This window comes from Vespula vulgaris, chromosome 1 (genome assembly GCF_905475345.1).
Source record: "Vespula vulgaris chromosome 1, iyVesVulg1.1, whole genome shotgun sequence".
Lineage (NCBI taxonomy): Eukaryota > Metazoa > Arthropoda > Insecta > Hymenoptera > Vespidae > Vespula > Vespula vulgaris.
Window position 1 is genome coordinate 16102415 of NC_066586.1, and position 14774 is coordinate 16117188.

Below are 14774 nucleotides of genomic sequence, written 5' to 3' on the forward strand. Positions count from 1 at the left end.
ACTTTTAGAATAATTTTTATTTCTTATCGTGATATTGTATATGTAAGTGTATATAAATACAACTATAAAGATATGCCTGTGTGAAGTTTCTATAATGCGAAAAAATAAAGTTGCCAAAAGAGTTGATGTATATATCGTATGAAAAAAAAAACAAACGTGTTTTTTCTTCACTGTTATTTAGACTTATTGTCATTTATTAAAATACGTTTTAGGAATATTAAAAAAGAAAAAGAACAATATATACAATTTTTTATCAAAATATTCATAACCTACAAATACTCAAGTAGTACGTAAAGAAAATTTTGTGAAGTCATTTGCTTTACATACTATGGTAGTCATTCAAATATAAAATTCTAATCTTTTAGCGTTTAAAAATAAGAAATTTTTAGAATTTAGATTATATTTATATTATGTAACGAATAAAAAAATCAACACGGTTGTTATACCTAAAACTATACTTTATTACAATTTGAAAAAAATATACTAACGTGATGCAAACGTGAGGTTATGAACGGTGCCATTGACTTTTGTTATTAATACATAGTTTATTGCAACATGGAAGAAGATAGTAAGTATTTTGTGTACAAGTGATCATAATGAAATCAACATATATTATGAATAATCCTGATATATTATACTACATTGGTACATTTTTAATTAATATTTTCTCATTTATCAAAATAAGGACTTATCAAAAGAAAACAACGTGCCAAACGCGATGGAAATTTGCAGCATTTGGCTGAAATTATTAAAGAACTTGGAGATTTATATTTCCAAACTGGAAAATTAGAGGATGCTTTACAAGAATATATACAACAATTAGAAATTTGTCAAAATTTAAACGACGAGTTAAATTGCGCAGTTGCGAATAGAATGATCGGTGAAGTACATACCAGTCTTGGTAACTATGAAGAAGCATTGATACATCTGAATGAATATCTTGGTTTGTGTGATACATATACAAAAGTAAAAATAATTAATATAACTTTTAAGTAAGATAAGTGACTCTATTACAATTTATATGTTAGAACAGAGGGTGCCAAAAAGGTAAAAAATTTGTTGGAAGAACAACGTGCTTTTGCTACATTAGGAAGAACATATTTTTGCTTAGCTGAAACGCTATCTAAAGAATCTGATAGAAAAAATAATGCTTTAATTGATGCTAAAAAGGCATATACAAGGAGTATATGTCTTTGTCATGAGTAATAAATATTTTATATATTTTTAGTCTTCAATATATGATTTTTTTTATGTTCTATTAACTGATACATACTGTATATCTATTTATAGATTAGAAAATTCAAATATTAAATTAGAAGAAATGATGACAATGCGTACACGATTGCTTTTAAATTTAGGATTAATACTTGAAGCTCAAAAAGAATCTGAACAAGCAATTGATCTTATTGAAAAAGCAGCAGTATTATGTAAAAAGCATAATTTAAATGAGGATTTACATAGAACAAACATTGCTTTAGCTGCTGTATATGAACGTAAAGGAGAAACTACATTAGCATTGCAATATCTTGATACTGCTGCTGATGTAAATAACGTATCATTAAAAGCTGAAGCGCATCTTACTAAAGCAGAGATATTGCTAAAAATTGGAGAATGGAGTGATGCACGTAAAATACTAGTTTCTTTATATTTGACTAAGGGATTACCACAGAATATGAACGAACAAATTGAGAAATATTTAAGAATTGGTAAGTTTATAGCATTGTTAAATTCAAAATATTTATAAATATACAATATTGTTTGTTAAATTCGAAATATTTTTAGTTTAAATATCTGATCTCTTTTAGTGGTAACAATATGTAAAACCAAAGAAAATTTATTTATTGAAGATGATATATCTGTTAAACAAAAGTTATATGAAACATTAGGAGATGCAACTGTAGCTGTACATTCTTTTGAAAAAGCAATCAGTTATTATCAAGAAATGCTAAAATGTGCAGAAGATACTGGAAGTGAGAAAATAGGTGCTGCTTTAGTAAGTTTAGCACAAACTCTGCGTGATGCAGATCGTTATGATGAAGCATTACAATTTGCTGTTAGAGAACTTGAACTATGTAGTGATCCACATGAAATATGTAGATCTGCTCTCTTTTTAGCTGACTTACAAATAGCTAATAAATCTTCTGATATCGAAATTAAAGAATCTTACAATTTAGCATTATCCACGGTAGAACAATCTGAAAATAAGAAGCTTCAAATATCTGTTCTGAAAGAATTCTTACTTTATCTAAAAAAAACTGAAGATAAAGATACTGTAGAAATGATCCAAAAAAAATTAAATAATCTGACGAATCATCTTATTGATGAAGAAAGTGAAAGTGAAAGTGAAGTAGAAAGTGTAAATATTGGAGGAGATATTTGTTTAGAAGAATTGTCGGATATAGAAAATGAATTGCACTCTAAAGAAAATATTGAAACAACAAAACGACGTTTTAAGAGAGGTCTTGCAGTGAGGAGAAATGAAAAAGGAGAAACACAGCTTCATGTTGCATGTATTAATGGTAATATTGCAAATGTAGAAAAATTGTTAGCAGCAGGGCATCCGACGAACGTAAGAGATCATTGTGGTTGGACCCCGCTCCATGAAGCTGCAAATCATGATTACATAGAAATAGCTAAATTGTTGCTTAAAAGTGGAGCAAACGTAAATGATCCAGGTGGATCATTATGTGGGGGTATTACGCCTCTTCATGACGCCGCATCATGCGGGAATTTATCTATGATGTGCCTATTAATGGAATATGGTGCAAATGTTACTCTCAGAACAAAAGAAGGAGATACAGTATTAGATTGTTTAGAAAGTTGGAAGGATCGTGCTGGCAATTTATCATTAAACCAAGAAATAGAATATGATAGTATGTATCAACAATTAGTACCTGTGGTACCAACAACTATAAAAAAATCTAAAAAACAATCTCCTACACCTATAAATGATTATAAAAAATTAATAGATCTTGAAACACAGAATGAGGAAGTAGAACCTAAGAAGATATCTGCTGGAGAAGATTATAAGAGAACAATAGCTAGATTAAAACATAGAGATAGTTTAATAAGACCAATCACGAATTCTAATGATAAATGTAAAATATCAAATCCTCTTCTAGATACTGATGAAGATTTAGTTGATGATTGGTTAGAAGATGATATGTACATAAGTTCTAAAAAAAAATCTTTCAATGATATTTTCAATATAACTAGCAAAAGAAAATCAAATAGTTTTAATGTAGATAATGAGACAAATAATATACGTGTAAAACGACAAAAAATTGATACAGATGATGAAAAAACAGAAGAAGAAGAGGAAGAAGAAAAAGAAATACAGAATATTATTGCATTAGAAGACAGTGACAATAGTAATGCAAGTAAAGTAACCAGTCCTGCTAACTCGCCTAAACAATTTAGAAAAAAGAAAAATAAACAAATCTCTCTATTTTCTACTGGTTTTACTAAAAATTCTATATCTCGTACTCCTTCACCTATTTATTCAGCTATTCTGGATAATTCAGCTCAACAAAGTAATAATGGAATATCAACGAATTTACAGATTTCTATAAAAAATAAAACTTTTTATTTAAAATTAGTTATACTTGAGCAAGATAGGGGTGATATATTAAAAATCATCTTAGATGATATGAAAAAAAAGTTCTGTGATGAAACTGGCTGTACAGTGGAGCTTGTTTTAAAAACAATGGAAGGAGATTCAGTTTCTTCTGAAAATGTAATCCATATTATAAAAGGAAATGAAAATATAAAATATTTAAAATGTGAAATTATCAAAATAGAAATACCATCTATTGTAGAGAGGTATAAAACAATTTGCAAAATTATTCAAATAGGTAATATAAACAAATATTTTTTATATCGAAGAGATCCTTATTAATAAAATTTTCAAAGTATAATTGCAAATATTTTATATTTTTAGTGCCAGAAGAGACAACAATAAAATGTTTAAAATCGTGCGAGAATACGTCCGTTTTCCGACTTAAATCGGATGAAACGAAGGAAACGGAACTTGAACCTTTACTTAAAGCTCTAGAGTATCAAAAAAATTTGCAAGTACTCTATTTGTCTGGAGGAGTTTTTCTCAATAATGGAAAAATATTGTCTAATTGTCTTTCAGATTTATCACTTTTGCAAGAATTATATTTGCAACAATGTGATATTGATCACAATTGTTTGTCAAGAATAGAAAAGTTACCAGTTCAATTAAGAGTACTAGACTTTAGTTATAATCCACTCGGACCGAATTCTCAAGAAACAATTCACAAACTAATTGCACCATTAAAGAACTTACAAACTTTGTCTTTACGACACTGCGAGCTGAATGATTTTAATTTTTCCATTGAAAGTAATAACCTTGTAAATTTGGATTTGTCATGGAATTTTTTAAACGGAGACAGCAAATGCTATTCTCTACAAAGACAATTAGTTAATTTAAATTTATCTAATACACTGCATCCAACTCGGAGTTCCTTTATTACTGACATCATTCAGAATTCCAAATTTTTTTTTATGACTTTAGAATCACTTGAACTTGCTTGTTGTGACATTACTGATGATGATGTTAAATCTATACTCTTACAAGCACCAAATCTTACAAAATTAATACTTAATGGTAATTCGAAAGTTTCATTGATATCTGTACATATGTTATTAAATCATAGGCCTACACTAACATATATAGATGTCAGTGGATGCACAAATATTACAGAACCACCTGATCCAAATATAACTATAAAGAATCCTGAAATATGTACTTTAATTATTAATATGATACCTGATATATGTCAATCTTGGTTAATTTTATGGGAAGGAAAAGGTATTGTACATAAATTATCGCACAATCTTACAATTTTTAAACCATCATAGTTATAATGTTAAGAATGATAAATTAAATTTCCAGTATCTTATAAATATAATTATGTATTTACAGTATTATTAACACCCATAATCTTATTGTAATTTAAATGTATAAAGTTTATTTCCTACTTTACAATATAATTCATTAATATGTACATAGTTTTCTTCTGTATAATCAATCAAAAATTTATTGAAACTAGATTTGATTGAAGGTAGAACTTTGTTGAGGTAGTCTTCTTTATCTCCTACCCACCAAAGGATACTTATATGGAATGAAGGGTCCTTAAAGAGAAATAAAATTATCCAAAAATAATGTTGTGAATCTTATTGCAATGAGCCTGATATGGTTTTTAATATTATTTTAAGTACATTAAGGAATCATCATGTTCTTACCTCATAAAATAATGGTAATTGATATTCTTTCAATAAATTATCAATAGTAGAAATTAGATAATTTAATACATTACTGTAACAATTTATTCCTAGAAATGTACGAGTTCTTTCTTCATTGCAATATACTTTTATATCAGTAAGTTCCATAGTAAATTTGTTTGTCTTTTGAAATAATTTTTTTAAACTTTCAACAAAGGATTCGATCCAATGAAATTTTAAAATCAATGTTCGAGTAAGACTAACGTGGAATTGTTCGAAAAGTATATTACTATCTTTTGGCAACCAAATTCCAATTGACTTTATCCAAGAGAGCATAACGTCACTAGGTGTATCTACAATAATAAATATTAAACATTTCATTTTTCTGACATCTTGCAACATACACTAATAAGCTTTCATTTTTCAATGCACTACAAAATCCTGCATTTACAATTTACATAAACTAACGTTGCCCAGTTGCCACGTTCATGTTTAAAAGTTCTTATCTTTCCTTTATGATCTGATGGATTATCTATTATTTCTTCGTGATGAGGAACTCCTTTCCATAATAGGATACTTTGAGGTACAGAAAAACTGTAAATAAAAAATATACCTTTACATGTTCTTAAACAATCAAAATCTAACCTATAAACATCTGATTACCTTTCACTAATTTTTTTATATTTTTCATTTTCTTCTTCTTCATCTTCTGAATTAGACGAATAATATTCACTAATTAAGTTCAGACTATTAATACTTGACATATTTCTAAAATTTTCAGTTCAAATAAGTTACTATATTCGACGGAAAAATATTTGCTCCGCGGAAAGTACGTCAATATCTTGATTCTTATTGGTGAACGTAAAATTGATTGCTGCTAATAAACAACATCGCTTAGTTGTCTCATCATATCACTTAGGCACTAATTTTCTTCTGTGTAGCAATATTTTCTTTATATCAGAATAAAAACATAAAATATGGTTTGTATATCAAACTAAAAATAAAAAAAGCAAAAATTTTTAATGACAAAAAAAATATAACTTCGTTATTATACTTATGAAATAAATTTTGTTAAATTCAGTCCTACAAGATCACATTTCGAAACAGTATGTCATGAAATAAATTTTGTTAAATTCAGTCCTACAAGATCACATTTCGAAACAGTATGATGAAGATTCGCGTATTATAGGAAATAAGAAAAAAATGAAAAATAAAATTATCAGAATAGTGAAGGTTCTAAGGTATTGCAAAATATACACATATATACACATTTATATTTTCATTTTAATAATTATTAATTATTTTACAAACAGGAGAAACTGATCTGAATGTCCTGTTCTTCACAAAGAATTCACTAAAAGGGAAGGCAAAATTCATTGATAACAACCTTTCTATATTCTTCCTGCAAATCTGCCCTCTTCAACTTGTTCATCCCACTTTGAAATCCAATCATTTGGACATATAGAAGAGTAGACTCGTTTGAAGTACTTACAGGGTTCATAATCTTGATTGTGTTTTTTGGAACAGCGATGAAAATCCAAGTAACTTTGGTAGCAGTATCTACATATTTATTAAGATCATTAATATCATCAAATTATTAATGATATCAATGTTTTTATCATATTCAAAAAGTCATACCTTGTTTGATTTTGATTTGGGAACCTTGGATCAAATGGCGCTGTCTTCCACTCTACTTGTGACATGATGGCAGCAGTTTAGAATACTCTTTAACAAGTTACAGGTTACTTAATTTCTATTGCAATTTTTCAGTAAATATTACACGTCACCCCTTCAACCCTTCGCTATATACTTTGTATACAGTCCCTCGCTCTAGGCCATATGTCTCTTGCCTCATCTACCACTATCACAATTTCATTTTTTTTATAGTCTCTTTCTCTCTTTCATACATAAGGATATCGTTTAAATAATATACTTTTCTATAAAGGCATTAATATACAATTTCAAATTAGCATATTACAGATATTATATAGATTTGATTAAAAATTAATTTCATTTTAAAAGTCATGTCTCATACCCTTAAAAAATATATTGAAATTACTTAAGTGCAAAGTATGTCATTAAATTAGCATTCGATATTCGTGAATGTCACATAATGATTCAATCATTAAAAAGTCAAATAAAAAAAATTAATGTTCGTTCACAGCACATTTGTTATAGGAATAATGAGGCGACAAAGAAGAGAAAAAAATGAATTATTTGACCAACGGTCTGGTATTATCCTCTTCCTGACAACAAACTTCACGATATTTTTTCACCTCTGCCATATAAAGTGACCATGCATCCTTGGGTTGTTCAACAGTTTGCTCAGTCTTTGGTTTTGCAACCATCCCAGTTTTTAGGATTCTTCCTCCTCGCCTTTTCCCAACCATCAAGGGTGGTGGTATTACTGGTTTTTCTTCGAGAACAGAAGTTGTTGGTTGTTGTGCAGGTTGCATTTGTTCTTGCATTTTTTTAAACATTTCCATAAAGCTTCCATCATTTTTGAAGGCATTTGGCTGTGGAGCAGGCTGTTGTTGTGCTATAACCGTATCTGCATGATCTTCAAAAGCATCTGATTCATACGATGGTGCTCTATGATGTCTACGGCTTTCTCTATATCTGTGCCTGTCTCTACTTCTATTTCTGCTACGACTGCGTCTTCTATCTCTTGAACGAGATCTTCCCCTTGATCTAGATCTTGACCTGTCTCTTCTTGAATACTTCCGTGACCTGTCCCTATCTCTATCCCGATCTTTGTCTCTGTCACTCGAACGAGATCGTCTGTGAGATCGGATTGGAGAAGGTCTGGAAGTACTCCTTTTCCTTCTTCGTCTATCCGGTGGTGATTCATTCCTGGAAGATTTACTGCTCCTGTAGTCTGTAGGCGAAGGCGAGCGACGAGATGTTCTGCTTTTGTAGTTGTCATGCGTTGTGTAACTTGAACTATACAGGGGAGGTGAGGGTGGAGTAGGTGGTGAGTCTGTGTGTGACCTGGCGCTGCATTCATGCCGTTTTGAATCCATGGTGAAGAGCTCAAATACCTCACTGACCAGGGTGAACGGACAGATGGATACCTATAAGGATAGAAACTGCCTTCTATAAGTACACAGCCTATTTTAATTCACCAGGCCTTTATATGACTGGCTCTAAATACATATTTGCAAGAGACAAGTAGACTTAGAGCGAGAGAATATATACTAAATACTTTGATATATTAACACTTTTGTGCTTTATATTTAACATATTTTTTATATCTATCATGATATAATCATTTTTAATTTAATAGTAAGCTTATAGAATTGATTTAACAATGCTTTCTATAGGTATAGGATATTATAATTATTCATGTATAAATTTAATCTTAACTCTCTTACTCCCAGACACGTTTACAAAACTATCTCATGAATGCATTAGATTCATGAGTGTGTATAGAGGAGTCAGAGCGTTACTATCTTCAAAGAAATTGTTTAATTTTAGAATAATTAAATAACTAGTTTTACATAGACTCTTATATAAGAACAACTTTTATAGTATTATTTAAAATATAATAACAAATCAATTTTTACTCAATTGATATGAACTCATTAATATTGATTTTACAAATTTTTACCAATTACTTTGAAGAAAAATATATTTATAACAGACGTTCGGTTAGGGGTGACTTCTACGATCGAATATACAATGTAACTGAATAAAAAAAGACAATATTGCGGATAAACATTAATTTTTACAGATATTTTTGTCCATTTCAAGGAACATTGAAAGGAAATTTGGATCGATCGGAAAGCATTATATTGTACAGAACAGTTTCTTATCTGTGATCATATGTATTACGAATTATTATTATTTGACGAATTAAATTTTAACAATTGTATTAAACTACCCAAGACTTTTTTTGAGTGTTTATTAATACTATTGATCGTATAATATTCTAAAATTACGCAAATTATCTTTAATGCAATACCTTGATCAGCCGTCCTGATGAAAACAAAATGGCTACTAAGGGTATACCAGAAGATTCGTTACGTCATGCGCACGAAGAAAGTTTGCTTACCTGGGAGTATAGTTAAGCACGATTTTCAAAATACATGCGCAGAATTATATGCGGGAATCAACGAATGAGGGTGCAAGATTTTCGATGACGTGTAAATGATCGTTACCAAAATGCATCAAAAAAGAACCTAACCAATAAAAGTAAGTTACAAAATTCTCTTCTAACCTAAAAATATAACCAATCAGAAACGATTATTTCTGATAACTAACCTTTCATAAAATAGTAGCATTTCCTGTAATCCAGTCCAATATAATCAAAAAATAGTTTTAGAACGTTACTTTTATACATTGCAAATATATTGACAGTATTTGGACAAATTCATTTCGTTAATATGGATACGATTAATACGCTTTGCAATAAATGATGATTGTTCGTTATTAGAAGATGGAAAGATAGGTAAGAAGAAATTGATTGGATAATGCTCGTTAACCTATCGTTCTTAATATCTCACGTAAACCATACTTCATTATAATAAGATATTTTATAAATGCAGGTCAAAGTTACGTTAAAGAATTTCTGTATAATTAAAATATACTTATCTTATAAAATATCCTATAATTTTCTCGATGACACATTTAAAAAAGTAATACTTTAATTGTCTTTTAACAATATACTTTCGCTCGTATATAAACATAAATGAGTGTGTGTGAATTAGTAACCTCTTTTCTTCACGAGATAGAATGTATACAAGTTGGAAACGTTAGGAAACATATAATGAGTATTACGTTTTAATTCATACAATGTTTTTATTAATCGAATTCATTTATTTGTACGTTCAACATATACGTATATGCATACACACGTATATACGTACGTACGTATGTACATAAATTAGCAAAGTTAATAGTAATCTGTAAGCATACAATGTAGATTAAAATCTCTTTTTTCATTCTCGTTATGGTCGTCGTCCATTTTTGATTAGTTAACGATAAAAGATCATTTCCCTTTTTTCTTCTTTTTTTATTCTCTCTCTCTCTCTCTCTCTCTCTCTCTCTCTCTCTCTCTCTCTCTCTCTCTCTCTCTCTCTCTCTCTCTTTCTCTCTCTCTCTCTCTCTCTTTCTCTTTGTCTTTCTCTCTGCTTTTAATACTGATTCTCTTGCACAGATCATAAAATTTTCTTTTGAAACGTGTACCTTTTCTCGTTGCGACGTGCAATCTCATAGGAAACGGCAAAGATTACCCACCGTGAGAATGTAAAGGTACCATTCGGTACCACTCTCTGACGACGTCAGCAAACAAGCACTCGTCTCTTTTTAAAGCGAAGAGAGACACGGAATAAAAAACAATGCGTGCTTCGAACGTTCCCGGTGAATCCGTACTTTTTCCTTTTATCGCACGTATACACATTTGTACGTGAAACACTTTCATTCAGATATATCGTAAAATAAGAAAGAAATAAACAGAAAAAAAGAATACGAAAAACAATATATCTAAAAAGTCATTACTTCTAAACCACTTATGGTAGTTACCAATCTGTCCATCCATTCATCCATCCATCCATCCATCCATCCATCCATCCATCCACGCCGTTGTTACTATGACGTATAATATTTCTACGCGAGGCCGGATAACGGAATTTGGATCCTTGACATTTTTGAATTCAGCGGTTCTTCTATGGTCGATCGTAGTCATTGAATATTTTCATTACTCGATTAAAAGTAACATAAATATTACTCTTTTACTTAGATTTTTCTTATTTTTCATATTATCAATATTCATGTTATGTAATACTTCACTGATATGTGTGCATCAATCAAGAAATAGATGAAGCGATGAACTTTCATTTTTACAAAAAATTCTAAGTAAACAGTTACATATCTTCGTCGTTAGTATCTGTGTGTGTGTGTGTGTGTGTGTACGTAGATAGGAGGGGGAGGGGGAGGATTTGAAAATGATATACTAATACTAGTTGCACTTTATAAAAACTTAAATACACGGAATCTCGTGGCTTGTGCCGATCATTCAGAGATTTTGTAAATATATGTATATGTGTAATTTCTCTTCCCCTTCCCCAATGGCTTGGCCTCTCATAGGTGTCTTTTCTGGTGTAAGAGGAGGTCCTCGAGATTGGTTCTCCATAGGTAGAGGGATTGAAAGAATAAGGGGGAGACAGAGAGAGAGAGAGAGAGAGAGAGAGAGAGAGAGAGAGAGAGAGAGAGAGAGAAAGAGTTTGAGAAAGAAAGAGATAGATAAAGGGTCAAAGAAAAAGAGAGATGGATAAAGAGTTGGAGAGAGAGAGAGAGAGAGAGAGAGAGCTGTGCGGGCGCAGCATCGTACTGCTTATGTGTGTATGCTCGAGTCATGACCTTGCGGCATTTGGTACCTGGCCGTGCCAGGCGGCCGCACATACACGCACACGCACACACACATACATACAACTCACACATACACATCCCACACCCAATTCAACACGAGGTACGAAGTAACGAACACGAGCGCACAACTTGCCGGCTCTGCGCGCACACGAGTAAAATAACAAAGTACCATCTCTTTCTCGTTCTCCCTCCAACGATCCGCGCGCGCACCTTCGCCGCCGCGCACACGCTCGCCCTCTATTTTTTTCCTTTCGTGGCGCGCACACACGCATGCCACGCGACTAGTACACAGGTGCGCACTCGCGCACATACGTCGCACTTTTTCTTTTTTTTTTGTTCTTCTTCTACTCGATATGCTTTGCAAGAATCTATGTATCCTCTTTCTCTCTCTCTCCCCCCCCCCCTCTCTCTCTCTCTCTTCCTCTCTCTCTCTCTCTTTCCCTCTCTCTTTTATAAATTAATTATTATGTCAAACGTGTGATTGATTTATTAGTTCATTATATTTATTAATAATAATAATAATAATAATAATAACGAAAATAATTGTCTAATAATACTATATCTGATAAATATATAATAATATTATATTTAATAATTAAAGAGAAATATATGGATATTGAAACATATATTCTGTTTGGTTAATGTTAAAAATAATAGATAGATACATAGAACAGTTCACCTATCAAGATCAATTTCGAGCAGTTTGTCATCATTTTGTCATCATTTGACTTTTGTTCTTTTTCATAACTTTTCTTTTATCTCTTCAGAATTTATTCTTTCGTTTCTCTCATTTATGTATGTGTGTATGTGCGCGCGCTTGAACACGTCTATTAGACGCAGCAAAATGCCAGAGACTCCACGACCTTTCCTATTGTCTCTAGCGATGTCGCGGTACCGTGAAGGCGCCGACTAGAAATGCAAGCGAAGCCACCGTGGCATCCGGATTTCTCTCTCTTTTTCGTCCTTTCATTCCCTCCGTCATACGTACATATATATTGTCTGATATAAGTCTTCCCTTGGTAGCGTTTAGCTCGTCATCTGTCACACGGTGTAGAAGCCACGAAACGATTCGAAAGATGTTACGGTGTTACGTTGACAGAACTAATTTTCTAAGAAACCTTTCTCCTTTCTCTCTCTCTCTTTCTCTTTCTCTCTTTCTCTCTCATAAATTTTTTCTAGTTCGTGTTACACACATTTTCTGATCTTCCTTTTCCTGTATTTCTATCTTGCTGTTTAGAAGTCCTGGTGCGTTTTGCTCAGATAAATACAAAACTTAAAATCCAGACGCAACTCAGACGTAAAATACGCTACTAAAACTCAATTTAGGTTGTCATGTACTTGTCTCAGATAAGGAAGATACACAAAAGTTACAACTCAGACGTAAGATACGCAAGACTTGCAACCCAGACGCATGATACGCAAAACTTGCAAACCCAAAACGCAACTCGGATGCAAGATATGTGAAAGAAAGAAAATAAAAAAAAAAAAAGAATGCAACTCAAACCCAGACGTAATCCAAAACTTACGGTTTGCCAGCAAACGAAACGAATTCGTTTCTTTGATACGGAGCATGATAAAACTAGAACGAATTTTTTCGAGTAGCAGAAGAGAAAAAAAAAAGAAAAAAGGAGGAGAAAAAAGAGAGATGCTCTGATCGGCGGAAAAACATTTTCATTGAATTCACTTTTATTAAAGCGTAACATGTATACATCAAAGCGTGTCATTTCCGAGGTACGTTAAATCCCGTGAATACGTTTTTCTTTGCAAATACATATGTACATAGATTTGGAAAATTCCGTCCGACGTAACTCTCCGAAGTCTTCTTCCTTCTTTTTCTCCCCGCCCTCGTCACTTTTTCAATTTATCCTTCCCGTCATTAGAAGTGTAGTCGTGGTGTGTATGTATGCGCGTGTGTATGTGGTGAAACACAAAAGCTCTCGGAGATATCAAATATTCTCGTTGTTATGCTATGTACAGAAAATCTTTCAACGGTCTGAAACTTGATGGATCAATCACATGTGAAATATACTCTTTTTACCGATTATGATAAGTCAGGTTTGATTAGTCTTCTTCTTCTTTTTTTTCGTCTTCTTCATCTTTGTCTTTTCCCTCGTTAATATGACAACGATATCGCAAATACATTATCTTCTCGTGTAAATATTAGAATCGTGCGATTTATGATAAAAGTCCTGAATTTTTGTAGTGCATGGTACCAAAATGATGGAACGTCATCAACATGTTAACGATATGCGTGTCTTTATTGAGGTTGGCAAGTGGATAAGAACGTGATATGAATTTATGAAAAGTTTACGTGTTAGTGAGTTCGTCGATTGTCAAGTCTTATCTTCTCTTTGAAAGCTATTATAATACATACTTAAGTTAGTCGATCGATTAGAGATCGCATACAGAATTGCATTATTAATAAAGCCAAGCATCGATGTGCGTTTTAATATCCGTTAAATGTAATTTTCGTTCTAGGCATTTGATTCAACTAAATATTGGAATTAATATAGAAACGTCGGATAGATAGAAAGTAAAAGAATCGTTGATTTTCTTTTTTTTTTGTTTTTAACGAAGATCCCTGCCGTAAATTATTTCTCTTAAAAAGAGTAAAAATAAAGAAGAAAAAGGAAAAACGTCTAAAAAAAAAAAAAAAAAAAACAAATTGTGTATTTCAGAATTCGTTTCGAAACATCGGTAAATAAGAGCAAGAGATAGCAGTAGTAACGTTTGTAAACAGAAGGAAAAGCCTACCTCAAGTTAACCTATTTTATTTGACGTACATACTTTTTCAATGCGTCTTCGAAATTCTACATTCGTAACGTTTCAGAAAAGAAGAAAAAGAAAAAAAAAAGTGTGTGTGCGAAGCTCTCCTTTTTCTCAATCTGTAAGTCACAGGTCGATTAGCGAAGAGGACGGAAGAAAGGTGAAGAGAATATTTATGTAACACGGAAGAAAGATAAAGCCTTAGAACGCATGTGATATACATGTATATGTGTGTACAATAATTAGCAGATTTCATCCTTCGATTTCTCATCTCGTTCCTTTTCACGTATTTCTAGATGTACGAAATGGAGGAAGGTAAGAATGAGGATCGAACGAGTGGAAGAGAGAAGAAGAGGATTGATTCGAGAAGATGTGGCGATAAACGGAAG

At 31.8% G+C, this 14774-nt stretch overlaps 3 protein-coding genes and 1 long non-coding RNA gene across 7 annotated transcripts; 2 read left to right on the top strand and 2 right to left on the bottom strand.

The window, feature by feature from the left end:
- Positions 1-4: 4 nt before the first annotated feature.
- Positions 5-4887, top strand: LOC127062685 (tonsoku-like protein). Of its 2 annotated transcripts, XM_050991326.1 has the most exons (6): positions 5-568; positions 686-943; positions 1034-1202; positions 1291-1706; positions 1806-3854; positions 3941-4887. In XM_050991326.1, the coding sequence occupies exons 1-6, from the start codon at positions 556-558 to the stop codon at positions 4885-4887; spliced, it is 3852 nt and encodes a 1283-aa protein (XP_050847283.1). In that variant the 5' UTR covers positions 5-555. The 2 variants fall into 2 exon arrangements, with proteins under 2 accessions (XP_050847283.1, XP_050847291.1); XM_050991334.1 differs by having other exon boundaries at positions 5-943; positions 1359-1706.
- A 36-nt stretch (positions 4888-4923) lies between these two features.
- On the bottom strand, positions 4924-6361 carry LOC127062757 (U6 snRNA phosphodiesterase 1). The gene is made up of 4 exons (XM_050991460.1): positions 5914-6361; positions 5702-5844; positions 5272-5603; positions 4924-5160 (listed from the first exon to the last, which is right to left on the bottom strand). The coding sequence occupies exons 1-4, from the start codon at positions 6012-6014 to the stop codon at positions 4972-4974; spliced, it is 765 nt and encodes a 254-aa protein (XP_050847417.1). The 5' UTR covers positions 6015-6361; the 3' UTR covers positions 4924-4971.
- A 153-nt stretch (positions 6362-6514) lies between these two features.
- Positions 6515-9332, bottom strand: LOC127062730 (cytochrome c oxidase subunit 6B2-like). Of its 3 annotated transcripts, XM_050991430.1 has the most exons (3): positions 9215-9332; positions 6889-6975; positions 6515-6810 (listed from the first exon to the last, which is right to left on the bottom strand). In XM_050991430.1, exons 2-3 carry the CDS (start codon positions 6951-6953, stop codon positions 6642-6644), a joined length of 234 nt encoding a protein of 77 aa, XP_050847387.1. In that variant the 5' UTR covers positions 6954-6975; positions 9215-9332; the 3' UTR covers positions 6515-6641. The 3 variants fall into 3 exon arrangements, with proteins under 3 accessions (XP_050847387.1, XP_050847396.1, XP_050847378.1); XM_050991439.1 differs by lacking the exon at positions 9215-9332 and having other exon boundaries at positions 6889-7439; XM_050991421.1 differs by lacking the exon at positions 6515-6810 and having other exon boundaries at positions 6969-8324; positions 9215-9271.
- Positions 9333-9479: 147 nt separating this feature from the next.
- LOC127062797 (uncharacterized) lies at positions 9480-11440 on the top strand. Its single transcript, XR_007781201.1, has 2 exons — positions 9480-9700; positions 10409-11440. It is a non-coding gene; the product is annotated as an uncharacterized LOC127062797 (long non-coding RNA).
- Positions 11441-14774: the final 3334 nt, after the last annotated feature.

Excerpts from the sequence above, each read along its gene's own strand:
- LOC127062685 (XM_050991326.1), top strand. Across the intron at positions 944-1,033 it reads ACATCTGAATGAATATCTTG|AGGGTGCCAAAAAGGTAAAA; the intron begins GTTTGTGTGATA and ends ATGTTAGAACAG. Across the intron at positions 1,707-1,805 it reads TGAGAAATATTTAAGAATTG|TGGTAACAATATGTAAAACC; the intron begins GTAAGTTTATAG and ends GATCTCTTTTAG.
- LOC127062757 (XM_050991460.1), bottom strand. The coding sequence starts at position 6,014 with ATGTCAAGTATTAATAGTCTGAACTTAATTAGTGAATATTATTCGTCT. Across the intron at positions 5,845-5,913 it reads TATAAAAAAATTAGTGAAAG|TTTTTCTGTACCTCAAAGTA; the intron begins GTAATCAGATGT and ends TTTTATTTACAG. Across the intron at positions 5,161-5,271 it reads AATTACCATTATTTTATGAG|GACCCTTCATTCCATATAAG; the intron begins GTAAGAACATGA and ends TTTCTCTTTAAG.
- LOC127062730 (XM_050991421.1), bottom strand. The coding sequence starts at position 8,273 with ATGGATTCAAAACGGCATGAATGCAGCGCCAGGTCACACACAGACTCA.